Below are 17110 nucleotides of genomic sequence, written 5' to 3' on the forward strand. Positions count from 1 at the left end.
CCCGCCGCCGGTAGGCCTCGCCGGGGCCTAACGCCGGCCCGGGGCGGGAGGGGCGCGCGGGGCGTCATGGGAGTTGTAGTTCGCGCCCTGCGGCGCCATTGGCGTTGTAGTTCTCCTCGCCGCGCTGCCTCATGGGAGTTGTGGTTCTCGCCTCGCAACGCCATTAGGATTGTAGTTCTCCCCCCCCGCCGCCGCGCAGCACTATGGGGGTTGTAGTCCCCCCCGCCGTGCAGCCCAATCGGGGTTGTAGTCTCCCCCCGCCGCGGCGCTTTCCGGCAGGACGTAGCGCTGTCGTAAAGCGCGCGGCTCTTTGCGACAGGAGAAGAGCGGGAGCGCGGGCTGCGGCTGAGGGGGGCCCGGCCGCCGGTGAGGCCTGAGGGGGGTCCGGGGCCCTTCCCCGGGGCCGGGTGAGGCCGTAAAGGGGCTGAGGGTCGGGGTGCTGGGCCTGGGGACGGGGAGGCGTAGGGGAGCCCCCAGCGGCCTGTCAGGGCCTGCAGGGGGGCTGGGGAGGGGCTTTCTGTCAGGGGCATGGGGACAGGATGGGGGAAGTGGGTTTAACCCACAGCAGGGGAGACCCAGGGTAGGTGCTGGGAAGAAATCCCGCGCTCTGAGGGCTGTGGGGCACTGCTGCAGGCTGCCCAGAGGGGCTGGGGGTGCCCTGTCCCTCTGTTTGAGGCCAGGCTGGGGGCAGCCCGGGCTGCTGCGGGGGAGCCTGCCCACGGCAGGGGGTTGGGGTGAGGTGATCTCTAAGCTCCTTTCCAACCCGAGCCAGGCTGTGATACCCGGGCATTGCTCCCAGTCCTAAAGCTGTCTGTTTCCCCAACAGGGACCGGCCCCCGAGCGAGGACGCATGCCGTGGTGCCATGGGACCCGTCAGCGTTGCCTGTGATGAGCCTCCACGCGCGGCTTTTTGCTAGCCGTGGGGTCAGGATGCTGCCCCAGCCCTGGCGCCTCTTCTCGCGGGCGGCGGACGATACAGCACTGCAGAGGATCCGGAAGGTCCTGTGCGTGGCTGAGAAGAACGATGCCGCCCGGGGAATTGCAGACCTGCTCTCCAACAGCAGGATGCGGCGGGTAGGAACACGCTGCGTCTCCTTGCCTCTCGCTCATGTGCCCACGGGTCTGGCGTAGCTGGCTAGAGACAGTCAGCTCAGCAGGGCCCCCGCTCAGTGACCGTGCAGCTCCTGGTCTTTTGTATGTGTCTTGTGCAGAGCCTGGGATGGGGTCTCTGGCCCTTTCCATCCACATGAGGGTACAAGAACTCTTTCTCTTGTGGACAAGCACCACTTGCCCAAACGGTTCTGGGAGTCTTGGACCCATTTTCCTTCAGATCCTGAAGCCCTGCTGGGATTCAGCTCCCCAGCTGCGCTCTCCGTGCAGACAGCTTTCTCCAGGCGTTGAGCTCAGCAGTGGGGGTTCCCTGTGTTGTTCCCAGCTTTGGAGCGTACGTGGAAGCCTTCAGGAGCTGAAACCATCTGTTCCCAGTCAGAAAGCACCGCTTCTGCGGCGTCAGCAAGCGTCAGGGGTGTACTGAAGTTCACATAATGAAGCAAAGATGGTCTGCGGTTTGGAGAAGGGGAGTTCAAAGATCCCTTCTCTCAGCTGCTGCTTTGTTTTGTGACCTTTAACAGCTTGCATAATTACTTGGAATTTCCAAGCCAAGAAACCAGGAGCTGCTCCTAGACCAAACTGATGTCCGATTGCAAGATGTTCTTGAGACCCTGAGCACTGACAATCTCAGTCAAAGGAAGACGTTGTCATGCTTCTGTAGGAAAAGATCAAAATACCCCATCTAAAAGCTTCCACAAACATCAGTTAGGGGGAAGGGACCCAGAGCTGGCACTGATAATCTTTTGGAGCAGGGCGGTTGTTTGTCGGGAGTGAGGACAATAACTGGTCAGCCCAAGTCTGCTCCATGCCAGCGATAATCCTGGCGCCACCTCCGGGTGTGTTTTAAAACACTGGTACACGGGGAAGTGCCGCTCCCACGGCTCTGTAAATGACGTGGGCAACTTCCATCCGACCTCCCTTCCCTTTGTGTTTTAGCTACAGCACCTGATTCTCACCTGCCCCGTATTTCTGTGCCCTGCCGTAACAGAATGTAAAGCAAGATGGAATGCGTTTGTTTGGCTTCTGTTAGGAGCCAGAAACTTAGCCGCTTTCCTTTTCCTTCCAGAGAGAGGGGTTTTCCAAGTTCAACAAGATCTACGAGTACGACTACCAGATGTTTGGCCAGGTAGAGCTCCCTTTCATTCCACTGCTGGATTAGAGAAGTGCAAAATGCTAATTATAGGAGAAAAGGAAGTCTGGAGTTACGAAACACTCATCCGCTTTTGGCAAAAGCGAGAAGGCAGAATTGATTTTCTTGGCTTTCTTTCAACTTTCCATCCTTCTGTTTTCCCACCTGTCAAAAACGTTATTTAGAACTGGGGGCTCCCTCCAAAAAGAAGATGAGGTGGTGGCTTTAGATGCCCGTAGGGGAGCCTGTTAGAGGAAGCAGGAGGGAGGTATCGGGTGTGAGAACCGTGTCAGATCGTAGGGCTCTGGGGAGCTTACAGCAAACGACGGGCACTAATTACCTTGCCCTGTCTCTTGCAGAACGTTACCGTGGTGATGACATCCGTCTCGGGACACTTGCTGGCTCATGATTTCAAGCTGCCCTTTCGCAAATGGTTTGTACTTCTCCAGGGAAGTGAGGTGTTTTATCCAGCTTCCCTTTTGTCCTCTGTGTGTGAAATAAGAGAAGCTGCACGTTTAGGGCTGCCTTCCAGATTTCCTCTCTTTGATGGCATTTTGAGTAAACATAACTTGGCACTTCACTCCGATTCCTAAGTTAGGGCCCATTGTCTAAGACATGAATTCCAGTACGTGGCAGCACCAGTTAGCATCCCTCAATATGTTTCAATTTCTTACGCACCGTTTGTCCTCTGTTTGCCAGGCATAGCTGCAACCCTCTGGCTCTTTTTGAAGCCGAAATCGAGAAATACTGCCCTGAAAATTACGTGGACATTAAGGTACGTTGGTGTTAGCAGCTTCCTTGAAACTCAAAGTTCAGAGGTTGATTCTGCAAATATTGTCTCAGACAGAGGGACGCCCTTAACTGAAAAGTTTCTGGAGTTTGGCAAATTCCTCCTGGATTTTCTAGGACTACCATGTTGTCCTTCTGTATCATGGAAGCCTCCTGCTGGCGTACAGTCAGAGCAGCAAATGAACAGCTACTCTGTTAGGAGTAGAAATGCTGCTTCCAGCAAGGTGGGATTGGTAACTGCAACTCACTTTTACAAAAAGATGGCATTTTCAGAAAACAGACCGTGGTACGATCCAGTCCAAGCTGGGTTGTTTTTTTAACAAAGAACCAGATAGAAATAAATGAATCATTTCTTTTGAAAGCCGCCTAGTCTCATGAGAGAGACAATTACAAAATGTTATTGCAACAATCCATCTCTATGGATACGTGTTGCATTTCGTGTTCGCTTCGTGAGTCACTCTGAAATGAAATGACAAAGCCAGTGGCCCGGCGTGTCTCATTCTGTGTTTTCTGGTCTCAGAGAACCCTTGAACGAGAAGTCCAGCAGTGCCAAGCTCTGGTGATCTGGACTGACTGCGACCGAGAAGGAGAGAACATCGGCTTTGAGATCATTCACGTCTGCAAAGCTGGTGTGTAGAGCATCCGTTGCACCAATCTGCTTTCCATTACAATGCTGATTTAACAGGTATCACTGCTCAGATCTAGTACCAGAGGCTGTAATTCTGATAGATATCTGGTTTTGATACACAAGAAATACATTCCTCCACTGGAAAGACATAAAAAGAGTATGCTGTCAGCCTATTCCAAGACAGCTGTTGAGTAGTTTGGCCTTCCCGTTGGTGTTTGTGGCACTTGGATGTATTTTTTTGTCTTCCAGTAAAGCCAAACCTCCCGGTTTTCCGAGCCCGTTTTTCAGAGATTACACTCCATGCTGTCAGAGCAGCCTGTGAGAATCTCACCCAACCGGATCAAAAAACCAGTGATGCTGTTGATGTCAGGCAGGAGCTGGACCTCAGGATAGGTACGTAAACGTGCTCTGGGGATGAGAGCTGACTGCTAGGCCTCAGCTGCCACGTACACCTCTTTAAAAGCACACGAGCAAGGGCAGGGTAGGTAGGCAGGGGACAGTCAGCTCTGGCTCTGTCATCAATGTAAAGCTTATTTTTTTTCTATACACTTGAACTCTTGAGCTCTCTTCGATTGCTGTAAAAATTAGATAGCTGGCTATCAGCCTCTTCCCTGCTTCTCATCTAGCCACGTGGAATTCACAATGTTAAAACTCATCAAGGGGTACTTAATCATCTGTTATTGTGTCTCCGACACCAGACAAAAATGCCCTCTGTAGCTCTGATAGCTAGATCAGAACCAACTAAAAACCATCTCCTGTTTCACTGCGAACAACAGATTATTTGAAGCAAACGCTAGGTTAATACGCAGCACTGAAAAGTTCTGCAACTTTTAATATTAAAACTGGAGTAAAATTAATACTCAGACTATTAAAAGGAGCCCTCTGCAGCGCTGTGATTACCCTCCAGTGCTGTATTCAGTTTTACTATCTGTTTTGTTCTCCCAGGTGCTGCTTTCACCAGATTCCAGACGCTGAGGCTCCGGAAGATCTTCCCTGACATTTTAGCAGATCAGCTGATCAGCTATGGTAGCTGCCAGTTCCCAACCCTGGGGTTTGTAGTGGAACGCTTTAAAGCCATCCAGGCCTTTGTTCCTGAAGCCTTCTATAAAATCAAAGGTATGCTGGGGGAAAATGAGTGCTGAACTCTGTCTTAAAGGGTTAAATGTAGTTGAAAAGGAAAAGTGTCAGGCAACCAACAAACGATTGCTGCAGAGGTGATTGCCTCTTCCTTTGCCATGATCATTACGCAGAACTATAAAGCTTTACCAGCAGTGTTGCCCCATTGCCTCTGTCTTTTAGCTACATTCCTGCTGTATCTGATCTGGTTTTCAAAACAGTGACACACGAACACGAAGATGGCAACGTGGTCTTCAACTGGAAGCGGAACCGGCTCTTTAATCACACAGCATGCCTGGTCCTTTACCACATGTGTATGGAGGTAGGAGAGCTCGTAAACAGTCGTGTGATCTAGTACCAGCTAAACATTTCCCACATCCTTCTCGCTCAAGCTGTTTAAAGATCAGTCCGTGTGAACTCTGCGAAGAGATTTTGCTTATTCTGCATTTAGGATCCTGTAGCAACTGTTGTTGAAGTTGGGAGCAAGCCAAAGAGCAAATGGAGGCCCCTGCCCCTGGACACCGTGGTATGTTTGAACTGTGCTGAAAAGACTGATGTGAAAGAGGCTTTGAGCAGATGTTTTACTCACCACGCAGAATCATGCACAAATACTTTTTTTCCTCTTCTGGCTCCTCCCAACACAGGAACTTGAGAAATTGGCTTCCCGCAAACTGAAAATAAATGCAAAGGAAACCATGAGAATAGCAGAAAAACTCTATACTCAAGGGTAAGAAAGCAAGATTTGTCTAGGTAAACTTAGTTCTTTAAAAAATAAATGAAAAAAATAAATAGGGAAGCATCCTGGAGCACCTCTTAAGTGTTCTTCTGTCTTTCTTAAGGTTTATTAGCTATCCCCGAACAGAGACCAACATTTTCCCCAAGGAGCTGAACCTCTCCGCCTTAGTGCAACAGCAAACACAGGACCCAAACTGGGGGGCGTTTGCGCAGAGGATTTTGGATCAGGGTGGGCCAACCCCTCGGAGCGGAACCAAAACAGATCAGGCTCACCCGCCCATTCACCCCACCAAATACACCGCTAACCTGCAGGTGAGTTTGGTAAAGGTGGATGTAACTGGCTGGTTGGTACTGCTGGGAAAATAAAAGCTAGAACTCTTAATAGCGTGGTCGTTAGCACGGTGTCCTCACTTGCTTCTTGACACCTTGCTAACACCAGAGGAGAGTCTGACCCTCACTTTCTGTTTGACATTAGGGCAACGAGCAGAGACTGTATGAATTCATCGTGCGCCATTTTTTGGCTTGCTGCTCTCAGGACGCCAAGGGGCAGGAAACAACTGTGGAGATTGACATTGCTAACGAGCGCTTTGTTGCTCAAGGACTAATGATCCTGGCCCGAAATTATCTGGAAGTCTATCCTTACGAGAGGTGGAGCGACAAGGTAACACCCTTGAAAATCATAGATGGGAGAGGCTAGAGTACCCGCAGTTTAAAACTGCACGTGGGTTGTGCTGATGGGAGAACTTCCCAGCCAGTTTCAGGCCCCTCTAGAGAACACCCTGGGACAATTCCTGCCCCCAGGGGCTGTTTCACTTAGAGCCATCTCTGCTGAAGACCCGTGCCACGTTATTGTGCCAGCTTTGGCTAGGTTCTCCCCCTTCTGACGCTGCAGAGACCGTACAGGGCTGCTTCCACGTTGAGAAGGTTACTCACCCAGAGGAGCTGCAATTGCCATTCCGTGGTCTCTCTGGCAGCTCATTACTGGCAAACCCTGCGCACCCCGAGCCTTGATCTCCTCCAGAACAGGGTGCTGTCGTGTTACTGCACTGCCCTGCGGTTAGCACGGCATTTTGTCTTCCATGAACGGTCCAGCAAGGCCGTTTCAACGAGATTCTCCTTCCCTTCAGGTTATCCCACTGTATCAGAAAGGCTCTCGCTTTCAGCCCACTACAGTGGAGATGGTGGATGGGGAAACCAGCCCTCCATTGCTGCTCTCAGAAGCGGATCTCATTGCACTGATGGAGAAACACGGCATTGGTCAGTATTGGCAGCGTGGCCTTTCGCTCTGGGGAGAGCTTTGTTCGTGAGCTTCTCAACTTACCCGGTACCAGTTCTGTCCCACCCTCAGAGCAGGGAATTCTCCACGCGTCACTTCAGATAAGAAGTTACTTAAATATGCAGAACAGAGGGGTAGTCGAGACCTGTGGGCAAATTCCAGGGATCCTAAGGAACCTGCAGAGTGTCCCCAATACCGAGGGGGATGTGCAGGTTAGGGTCAAGGGCATGTTTGCACCTTGTTGGCCTCAGTGCCAACAGAACACGAGGCCAGTGCTGCTTCTGGCTGTAAGTTCTGTCCCCCTCTCCCTTCAGCATCTTGCACTCTGCAGTAGGCACAGGGGAAGTCCTTTCTCGGCACCTGATTTGACTAACAACCTGTCTGCTTTCAGGGACTGATGCCACTCACGCAGAGCACATCGAGACAATCAAGACCCGGATGTACGTGGGCCTTACAGCAGATCAGAGGTTCCTCCCGGGCCACCTGGGCATGGGGCTGGTAGAAGGTATGGGCAGAGCTTGTTAGGAGGAGGGCAGGTTCCTTATTTGTTTCTTTCACTTACCCTGCAATATGCTCCTCAGGCTATGATTCCATGGGCTACGAGATGTCCAAGCCTGACCTTCGAGCTGAGCTGGAGGCTGATCTGAAACTGATCTGTGAGGGGAAGAAAGACAAATCTGTAGTGTTGCAGCAGCAGGTCCAGAAGTACAAACAAGTCTTCATTGAGGCTGTGGCCAGAGCCAACAAGTGAGTTTTATCTTTACCCTCTTCTGCTTGCTTTGCCGCTCTGAGAGGTGCTGGCTTGTCATCTGAGGCTCAGCCTGGAGCGGGATCCTGTCACATTGTCTCCTTGGAGCTCTGCCCAGTGCATGCAGGCATCTGCATGGGATGGGGAGCTCATAGCGTGGCACACTGTCACGGGCTGCTGCCAGCTGCTCATCGTGGTTTAAACTTCACATTAAATTCAGAGCTGGCTGGAGGAGACGTCAGAGTGCACTGACCTCTTCCATCTTGCACCCACATCTAGAGGCACAGTGCTGAATCATGCTCATGGAGAAGCTCAGGGGCTGTGCAGAGGGCAGCAGGCACTAATTCACTGCCTGACTGCTTTCTGTGGAGGAGACAGGATGCTCTGCTTCTTTCCTCACAGGCTGGACCAGGCCCTGGCTCAGTATTTTGGAGAAGCCACAGAAATCGCTGAGCAAGAGGAAGTCTACCCAGCAATGCCTGTTCCCATTCGGAAATGCCCACAGTGCAACAACGACATGGTCCTGAAGACCAAGAGGAACGGCGGGTTAGTGACATTCTCTATCGTTTCAGACACAGAAGGCTGCTTCCTAAGCGTTCATTCACCTTCTCTCTGCAGCATGCCTGAAAACTTGGGCTACAGCTGATGAACTCCACCAGCTACGTAAGCCGTGTGGACTCAGCTGAACCTCTTTCTCCAAACCAAACGTTGTTTGGACAGCTTCTGACAGCCGAGAAGAGAGGAGAAATGTCACTGCCTCGACATTACCTCTTCTTCATTTGGTGCCTTTGTCCCACGGCAGGTTCTATCTCAGCTGCACGGGCTATCCAGCTTGTAAAGCTGCAGTCTGGTTTCCTGATTTTGTGCTGGACGTGGCCAAGGACGAGAGCATCTGTGCTGAGTGCAGGCCCCATCCTGTTCACAGGTAGGTTGTACCCGGTACCCCGAGGGAGACGTGACCCCTCAGACGTTACGAGTTAGTCCCCAGGGCCAGAGACTTCCGTGGGCTAGGCTGGGCAACTGTTTTCTGTTCCAGTCTTGGAAAGCTGGAGCAGCACTCCTGTGGGCTGGGGATGGAAAGAAGGTGGAGGGAAAAGGGGAAACAGTGTAAATATAGCAGAACTAAAAAAAAAACACGCCAATAAAGTCCAAACTGAGGTCTGTTGATGAGAAGCTGTACAAACTGGTAGGTTTGTATTCTTCCTTTCCTTCTAGACTGAAGTTTAAGTTCAAGAGGGGCAGCGTTCCACCCATGATGCCCCTGGAGTTTGTTGGCTGCATCGGCGGCTGCGATGAGATGCTGAGAGAGCTCTTGGACCTGAAGTACTTACACAGGTCGTCGCAGCCTGCGCGGTCAGCCAGCCAGCAAGCTAACCACGTGCAGGCCAACAACTCCTTCAGCAGAGCAAGCAGCGACAGCAGGCAGGCGAGGGGGACCACGAACCCAGCAGCAGGTCATCTCCTCTCCTTGAGCACACCGAGAGCGCACAGGCCTGCTCCTGCGGCCACTCCGGACAGCGGGAACAACGCAGTGGTGTGCAACTGCGGGAACGAAGCCACGCTGTTAACGGTGCGCAAAGAGGGACCCAATCAAGGCAGGCAGTTTTACAAGTGCAACGCCAACACCTGCAACTTCTTCCTCTGGGCTAACGAGCAGTCAGAGGCCAGAAGCAACGCAGCTCCGCGGGGCTCTGCACCGCCCCAGCCCTTTGGGGGAAGGGGCCAAGCAGGCTTCCAGAGACCAGGAGGAGGGGGGAGAGGCCCAGAGCTCTTTGGAAGCAACAACTCCGGCTCGGGAGGTGGCGCGGTCTGCAATTGCGAGCAGCCAGCTGTCACGCGCACCGTCCAAAAAGACGGCCCTAACAAGGGGCGGCAGTTCCACACGTGCTCAAAACCCAGAGAGCAGCAGTGCGGCTTCTTCCAGTGGGCCGATGAAAACACAGCACCAGGTAAGGCTGGGCCTGGGGCGAGAGGCAAGGCTCGGAGGCTGTTCTTAAAGCTAAGCCGAGCAGACATTGCTCATCCACGTTTAATGCTGTCACCGCACAGCTTTTGTAGGAACTTTTACACTTGGCAGGCTTCAGGTTTGTCTTTAGAGCGTCTGTCAGTAGCATTACAGCACTTCAAATGCTGCTTGTAACAACCGAGTCAGGCTTACCTTTCTGCGAATGCCAGCAGGATACATCCTCATATCACAGATCCACCGAGCTCTAAGCAGCAACAGGATGCTTCGCTTCTACACGCAGTAAGCTTGCGCGTCTGCCTGTCCACATGTCCCTGGATGAAGCCCAGCAGGCTTTCCAACGGTCTGTTTGGGACTGGATTTGTCTGTCCTAGATCTTAGTGTTTGGTTTGGGGAGAGCTGTTCCTGACTTGATACCGAGTTGAAGCGGTGACGCCACATTTGGCGATCTTAAACCCTCTTGTGTCACGCCAGGGAAGCTGCGGTGCTCCCTCTGCCCTAGTTTAGGAACTCAGCCTGCCCGAAGCTTTGACGCTGAGCGTGGCTGCAGTGGAAAGGTGCTGAAAGCAAATACCCACTATAGAAATCACAAAGGAAAAAAGGGATGTGAAAGACAAAAAGCATTGACACAAAGGCACTGTAAGCAAAGTACAGAGGTAGAGACGCGGTGTGAGAGCGCTCCTCAATGCTGGCCTCCTCCTCCTCCTCCGACATTTGGCCCTAGAGGGGTAGAACCAAGTTTTCAGAGCTACTTTAAAAGCAAGTCTTATTCTGGCATGTTTTGTAGTTTCTGCTTTGGCTGTAGCCCAGAGCACGCAACCAGACAGATCAGTTTCCCCTGTTCTGTTCACACATTTCTCTAATGCAGGACAAACGGATAACATGCAAGTGACAAATCTGAAGCAAGCGCAGCTTCAGGGCTAATTTGAGTGGCTGGGGTGGTAAAATCCTTGATCTCCTGCCACGGTGAACCTATCTCCTGGTTTTTTCACCTCTATATTTTCAAAGGTTTTTAAACCCAAGTCGTTCCTTTGTAGGGGCTTCTGGAGATGCCTCTTGGAACCACTTTGGGAGCAGCGGGTACTCAAGGGAGCTGGGAAGTAAATCGAAGAGACCGAGCAACCTCTCCTCAGAAGGCGCTGCCAAGAAACCACGGACCTGTAGCATTTGCCACCAGCCTGGCCACACAAAGAAAACCTGTCCTCACAACCACTGAGCCTGGGAGGCACCTCCTGAGAGGCTGGGAGACGCTACAGAAACGAGCCTGTGAGTGCCTTCTGGAGGGGCTGGTTGCAGCCTGCTCCAGCCAGGGATACCTTCATCGTGCACACGTTATGAGCCTGGGCAGCAAGGGTTCGACCAGCTCTGAGAAGTGGCTCCACTGCGTGTGTTGTCCTTCGGTTTTCAGCTGCTCTTCTGCTGAGCTGTTTGGGAAGCATTTGGAAACCGTGAGTCTGCAGAGAAAACTGCAGCGGGTCTCGTCCAGCTGCAGCTCCCACTGTGGCAGTGGTCACGTCTACACGGCGTTTCTGCGTGAGGAGCTGGGTCGTGGCCACTGGGACAAGCCCCAGGGCTGCTTAATTCTCTCTGTCCCTGGCTTTCCACAGTGTGGAATTTTATTTTAAGTTGCCCTTCAAGGTGGAAGCTACCTGAGCACCCTTCCCCTTGTTTTGTCACAGCCCCATACACCTCTTACCTGGGTTGTCCATCTGCAAAGGAGAGCCAGGCGCAGAGGTGATGGAGCCGGTGCCCGCCCTGGAGGGGAAGCTCAGTGCAGGGCTCAGGAAGAGCCTTTGTGTTAGGCTGCTCCGGAACTTGAAGCTGCTGGGTTCTTCCTCAAACCTCGAGGCGTGCCGGTGTGATGCTGCTAGCTGATGGAAGTTATTTTTGTTAAAGTAATAACTTTGTATTAAAAGATTATTTAATTTTTAAATTGGATACGGTGGCATCTGAACTGACTTACTGCTCCTTCCAGCTTACCGTAGCTGTTCCTGTGAAAGCATCCTCCCGGATCTTGTTCTTTCCATTCACTCACGGGAACGCTACAGCAGCTTTCTTGGCAGAAATTCCCTGCACTTTTTTTTAAAGCAGGGAGCTGCAGCGGTGTAGGGAAGGAGTTTTATCTCCCTAGCTGCATCTGTTGTCATGCTGCCGTCCAGGGAAAGGGAGACACTGGGCCGAACCCGGAGGGAGTTCCTTTTTTCCTGCACTTCTTTTAGTCTGAGCTCCCTGAGAAAGCCAGCCCGCCTCCTCCCTCTGTTTGGGCTTTCTTTGCTTCAAAGCAAGTAGCCCCACACACCTGCCTCGTCCTCTTCTGCCAGAGGGCAGCGCTCAGCTGTTCCCCCAGGGCCTCTGGGGCTGCTCCTGGGTCAGTACAAAGGGGACACACGCGTTTTTACAGGGTAGCTCGAAGCAGGGGTGGTCACAGCAGCACGGGTTCGCTTTCAGGTCTGCACGACAAAAAAAATGCTTCTAACCCTGCCACAGCTCATTGCTGTCGGGCCTACAGCTACGGAGGAAGGTCAGGAGAATTCACGTTGCGTTTCCCTCTACCCCTCTTAACAGCTGTAGCCTAAAAATACAGCCCCGGTGGCGAAAATAACAGGATTACGAGGCTTTGTGATGCAGTCACGGAGCTGGCAGCAGCCTCCAAACGGCAACGGAGCAGGAAATGTTAGCGGGGCACGCAGGCAGCAGGGTCAGCGATGCTGATGGCGCTGGCTGGTACCAGCTTTGCTGGTTTAGCCCCAGTTGGTGCTCAGGCAGCGGAGCAGCGAGAGCCGCTGGGTAAACGGCACGAGCTCAGCACCAGCCAGCTCGCCCCGCAGCCCGGCACTCCATGGGAGCAGCAGCTGCTCCAGGACAGCTTCAGCCCTTATCAGGGGAGAGGAGACAAAACAGAGCTGAGACGAGGACCAGTGGACACAGTGCAGGTTTATTCTCATCGCTAACGCTTGGGAAGTGGTTTGGAGGAACAGAATAATCTTCAGAGCGGGAGGAAACACAGTTGTTGTTTTCCTTCCCTTCCATAACCAAGATAACTACAGAAAACTAAACCACAACAGGTGCTCACGTTGAAGCCCATGGGATTTTTCCATCTCCACCAGCGTGCAAAACCAGCATAGCGCTTCCCGTTAAACACGGGAGCGCATTCCTTCACACCTGGACTGCAGCCGGAGCCAAAGCCCACCAGCAGCCCCGAGGGGAAAAAGAACAAAACGCTTAAACAAAACAGATCATAATAAAAAGCAGCACGAACCACCGCAGCTCTTGCAAACACTCTGCTCCAGGTGTCGTTCCTGTCCCCTCCTGCCCCCCACCACGAGGATTCAGGAGAACAGGACCCCAGGACAGCAGCAATACATGCACGGAAAGGTCACTTGACAGGCCGGAGGGGACGCCGAGGCTTGTCAGAGCAGCCAGAACCTGCACAGGCGCTGGCGGTGCCACCCAGGAGCCCTCACCCAGGAGCCTGTGCCCCCAGGAGGCTGCAGCTCCTCTGCCACCACCCTTCCAACCCCACAACGGCTCCAGGGAAGGGGCCCAGAGCCCCTCCTTTGGGCACAACAGCCAGGTAGGGCTGAGCTTGTCCATTTGGCAGCCGAAAGGGTTTCCAAAAATCTAACCCTGCAGTCACATTCCCTACAGCAACGCCTCGCAGCGCCCAGAGAGCTGCAGGGGCATCGCTCGGGCTGGCAACATCCCGGCCTGCAGAGCTGCTGAGGGACGAGGCTCCCAGCCCAGCAGCATGGCACTGTAAGAACAAGCTGGGTGCTGGCAGAAGGACCCACGCAGCACCCAGGACGCCCCAAACCGTGAGGTAAACCGTGAGGTTCGCAGCAGCAGCAGCAAGGGACCGCGCCTCTCCAGCTCCCTCGCAAGGGAAGGGGCTGCCCCAGGAGGCAGGGGAAGCTCGGCCCCGCTCAGGTCTCAGTTTCAGAGCAGGAGGGGAGCCTGGCAGGCTGGGACAGGCAGCGGTTTGCTGGGAACCAGAGGCCAAACTTGCTCCGTGCTGGCTCCCAGCAGAGGGGCCTCGCCTTTAGGTACACCAGGCACGGGCTGCGTTTGACCTGGGTAAGGCAGAGCCTCTCAGCAAGAGGCTCCTTACGCCGCCGCCCACCTCTCCTCAGGCACATTTTATTCAGAAGAAATGGTTTTGTTCATAAAGTGCAAGAACTTGGCCTCTTACCGACTAGTCAACTAGAAGCATCACAACCCACGGCAGGGAGCAGCGGGGGCACACCCGACGTCGGGGGGCTCCCCACGCAGCGCTCATTTCTCCCCCAGCAGGAGCTCTGGCTCGGCCACAGCCCGGTAGAGCAGGAAGCCCATCTCTTCGATTTCCTCCTCCAGCAGCTCACCGAAGAGGTTGACTTTGTGGTTGAAGTAGGAAGGCAGGGCGCCTTGCTCCAGGTAGCCCACCAGCTCCTCGAGCACCTGCTGGAAGCGGGCAGCGAGGCTGCCCTCCGCCCAGTCCGAACCGGCGGCGCTGAGGTGCAGGACGACGTGCGCCAAGGGGCTGCCGCTCAGTTTGTGCAGGGCAGGGTGGCTCCCGCAGACGCCGTTCAGGACGCGGAGGCAGCGCTGCCTGGCCCCGGCGTCGCCAGCATCCAGCTCCCTCACCTTGGAGGCCTCCGCCCTGCCGAAGCTCTCCAGCCAGAGGTTTTCCACCAGTCCCTCGGGAGGAGAGGCCAGCAGAACCTTGCCGTCCATCTCCACCACCGGGAGGAGGGCGACGCTCAGCTCCACCTGCTCGTGTTTCACCTCCAGCCTCAGCTCCCGGGAGGCCACGACGGGGCGGATGAGGCTCCCCAGCAGGCTGCCGATGGCAGGCCAGTTGATGGAAGCCACCAGCATCTTGTGCAGGGTCTCGTTGAGCGCGTTGGAGGAGAGGTACCGACCCACGAGGAACTTGTCCCAGGGGCTGCACCCGCGAGGGAAATACTCCAGGTCCCTCCTCTTGATCATGCAGTACCGGGGGTTTCTCACCACGGTGTCCTCCCCTGGGATGAGGCTCCAGAGCGTGGCGTCGAGGACCACGGGCAGCATGAAGTGGACGTGGTCAGCAGCGAGAACCCCGAGGCCTTCAAGCAGGGGACCGCTGAGGAAGAGGCTGCCGAAGGGCAGCTCCGGGCACTTGTTCCTCAGGAAGTTCTGCAGCTCGGCGCAGATGCCCCGGGCCAGCTGCTGGCCGAACGCCGCTTGCGCCTCGTGCACGGCCAGGTGGCTGCTGTAGTGCAAGAGGAGCTTCTCCTGCAGCGTGAGGCAGCGCGGGGGGCTGGATTCAACCTGAGGAGGCTCCGGAGGTGCTGGGCGGGCCCTGGGCTCTGCAAAAAGGGGATGGGACCAAGGAAGAAGTTACGGCTCTGGGCAGATCAGCTGTACCAGCATCTCCTGCCACAGCCATGGGGAAGGCATGAGCCTAAAGTTCAGCCCTCAGCCTCCAGAGGTGAGGCTGACCTTGCTGCGAGGGGCAGCACGCAGTACTCTGACACTAACAGCACCTTTCAGCCAACGCAGGGCTCAAACTATCCCCAAAACCCAGCAGCACCCAGAGGTGCTAGAGGTGGGCAACCCAGGCTGAGCAGCGGCAGCCAGACAAGGGACAAAGTGCCAGCCCCCCCCCCGCAAGTCTCAGCCCCACCGCTTGCCCCTGCCACCCTCGGGCAGACCCAGCCCTGCCCCGGTGCCTGCCAACGATCCTGCTCGGGGCGCGGTGCCTCAGGACCTGCCCCGTACCAAGCCGGGCTGCCTTCCCGCTCAGAAAAACCCCGGCCTTCGGAGCCAGCCGGCTTCAGTCAGCCTTTGTCCACAACAATTCACGAGCACGCCTTCCTCCCTGGACAGAGCTGCCCCAAAAACCAGGCGCTGTTCGACGGGAAACAAAGCCAAGGCGGCCTCCGCCGCGACGGGCTGCGAACAGCGCAGGCACTGCCAAAAAAGGGGCCGCGGCTCGGGAGCCTCCCACGGAGGAAGGCACAATCGGGTCAGCTTTCCGACCACAGAGCTAAAAATATCGCGGTGCTCCCAGGCAGCCGGGAGCACAGGCGCAGCCAGCCCCAGCACATCAAGGTGATCTTGGAGCCCGGCGCCCTGACCGCGCACTCGCCGCGAGCATCACCTGGTGCCGGTGGTGGAGCCGGAGAGAGCAGGGGCTCGCTGAGGTCTTCCCTTCTCTGCCTCTTGGGAGGTTTTTGTGTCGCTTTGATCAAGGCCAAGTCCTGCCAGCTCTCCTCCAGGGTCTTCTGCTCGGCTTTGGGATCTCCTTCATCGCGAGGGCTCGTGGCTCGGTCTATCAGCTGGAGGGAGAGACAGAAGGAGGGGATGCATGCGAGGTCCAGAACATCCCACACCTCGCCCAGAGGGAACGCAGCGGGGGCTCTCCCATCCCTGCTGCAGGAGCCACGCTCCCCCGAAGGCTTGTTCTGGCCACGGCATCCTGATGAGCTGTGGCCGCTCGCACAAACCCAGGGAGGGGAAGCCCCGCGACCACCAGCCCCCTCTGCAGAAGGCTGCCACCCCTGGAGGAGCAAGGGGACGTTCCACAAGGAAACCCAGTGTGGCAAGCTGTCCTCTCAGCACCATTTCTTGGCAGTCGCATCCCAAACTAGGGGACAACTGCCCCTCTGATACGCTTGTGGGTAAGCACAGCTGCGTGCCGGGCTTCTACTTGCCCCAAAAATTAAGTTTTGAAGCCAGAAAGACGCACATTAGCTACCTATAGGTTTTTAAACGGAAAACATTCACGTATCCAAATGGCAACCAGGCCCGAGACACCTTTCTGGAAGGGACACAGCACCCTGAACCCCAAAAACGAGGTTGCAAAGAGGGCAAACTGTTTGAGGGTGCAGCCCCGCAGCCCGTCTCCGCGTGATGCGTCCGGGGAGCCGGGCAGCCCCGGTAGCCCCAGCCCGAGGGCCGCCGCCAGCCTCACCCGTTTGACGGCCAGCGTGGCGATGGCGAGCACGGCCGCCCCACTGACGCCCAGCACCAGCCTGGCGTTGGCCAGCAGCACGTCGAGGACGCTGCCCAGCCCGCTGTCGTCCTGCCGCTTGCCCCGCTTGTGCGTGAACTCCATGGTCGCCCTGAGGACGGGAAGAAGGACAACGGAGCGCCGTCAGCCGGCACCGGGGGGGGGCAGCCTCCGGGGGTGGGGGGGGGGGGGGGGGGGAGGCCACCAGCCGAGCCTCAGGGGACGCCGAGCGGGCCACCGAGGCGCTGGGCCCGACCAAGGGTCACCCCGGGTGCGGCTCCCGAGTCCTCGCCCGGCCGTTGCGCAACCGGGGGAGGGGACAGCGGGGCTGGGGACGGGACGGGGGCGTTGGGGGGGGTGGCTGCACCGGGACCCCCGGGAAGGGCTGGGCCGGGGAGACCCCCGCTCTTAGGGCTGCCAAGGGGGGGGCGGCGGGGCGGCTGGGCGGGGGGCACCCCGGGGGCACCTCACCCCAACCGAGCCGTGCCGAGCCGTGCCGGTGCCCTGTCCCCCCCCGCCCCGCACTCACCGCGCAGCCCCCGGCAGCCCCCGGCAGCCCCCGGCAGCCCCCCGCAGAGCGGCGCGTGGCGGCGCGCCGGCGCGCCCGCAGTGCCCGGCGCGCCTCGGCGCAGCCAATAGCAAC

The 17110-nt window shown here is 55.9% G+C and overlaps 2 protein-coding genes and 1 long non-coding RNA gene across 3 annotated transcripts; 1 reads left to right on the plus strand and 2 right to left on the minus strand.

Annotated features, from left to right (window-relative positions):
• Nucleotides 1-275: 275 nt before the first annotated feature.
• TOP3A (DNA topoisomerase III alpha) lies at nt 276-11432 on the plus strand. The gene is made up of 20 exons (XM_035339717.1): nt 276-366; nt 827-1074; nt 2177-2236; nt 2599-2672; nt 2939-3014; nt 3549-3657; nt 3906-4049; nt 4602-4772; nt 4994-5094; nt 5224-5298; nt 5417-5499; nt 5612-5819; nt 5983-6168; nt 6635-6764; nt 7175-7288; nt 7365-7530; nt 7934-8077; nt 8334-8456; nt 8747-9480; nt 10532-11432. Exons 2-20 carry the CDS (start codon nt 889-891, stop codon nt 10708-10710), a joined length of 3063 nt encoding a protein of 1020 aa, XP_035195608.1. The 5' UTR covers nt 276-366; nt 827-888; the 3' UTR covers nt 10711-11432.
• Nucleotides 3736-6685, minus strand: LOC118174427. Its single transcript, XR_004754657.1, has 3 exons — nt 6441-6685; nt 5362-5443; nt 3736-3789 (listed from the first exon to the last, which is right to left on the minus strand). It is a non-coding gene; the product is annotated as an uncharacterized LOC118174427 (long non-coding RNA).
• A 2182-nt stretch (nt 11433-13614) lies between the features above and the next one.
• MIEF2 (mitochondrial elongation factor 2) lies at nt 13615-17080 on the minus strand. The gene is made up of 4 exons (XM_035339730.1): nt 16997-17080; nt 16429-16579; nt 15616-15793; nt 13615-14821 (listed from the first exon to the last, which is right to left on the minus strand). The coding sequence occupies exons 2-4, from the start codon at nt 16570-16572 to the stop codon at nt 13767-13769; spliced, it is 1377 nt and encodes a 458-aa protein (XP_035195621.1). The 5' UTR covers nt 16573-16579; nt 16997-17080; the 3' UTR covers nt 13615-13766.
• Between the last annotated feature and the right edge of the window lie 30 nt (nt 17081-17110).

This window comes from Oxyura jamaicensis, chromosome 14 (genome assembly GCF_011077185.1).
Source record: "Oxyura jamaicensis isolate SHBP4307 breed ruddy duck chromosome 14, BPBGC_Ojam_1.0, whole genome shotgun sequence".
NCBI lineage: Eukaryota > Metazoa > Chordata > Aves > Anseriformes > Anatidae > Oxyura > Oxyura jamaicensis.

What these genes read in the sequence shown, in the direction of transcription:
- TOP3A (XM_035339717.1), top strand. Translation starts at nt 889, where the DNA reads ATGAGCCTCCACGCGCGGCTTTTTGCTAGCCGTGGGGTCAGGATGCTG. An exon ending in TTTACCACATGTGTATGGAG is followed by an intron (nt 5,095 to 5,223) that starts GTAGGAGAGCTC and finishes TTCTGCATTTAG; the next exon opens with GATCCTGTAGCAACTGTTGT. An exon ending in GGGCATGGGGCTGGTAGAAG is followed by an intron (nt 7,289 to 7,364) that starts GTATGGGCAGAG and finishes TATGCTCCTCAG; the next exon opens with GCTATGATTCCATGGGCTAC.
- MIEF2 (XM_035339730.1), bottom strand. Translation starts at nt 16,572, where the DNA reads ATGGAGTTCACGCACAAGCGGGGCAAGCGGCAGGACGACAGCGGGCTG. An exon ending in CCACGCTGGCCGTCAAACGG is followed by an intron (nt 15,794 to 16,428) that starts GTGAGGCTGGCG and finishes CTCTCCCTCCAG; the next exon opens with CTGATAGACCGAGCCACGAG. An exon ending in GGCTCCACCACCGGCACCAG is followed by an intron (nt 14,822 to 15,615) that starts GTGATGCTCGCG and finishes CCCTTTTTGCAG; the next exon opens with AGCCCAGGGCCCGCCCAGCA.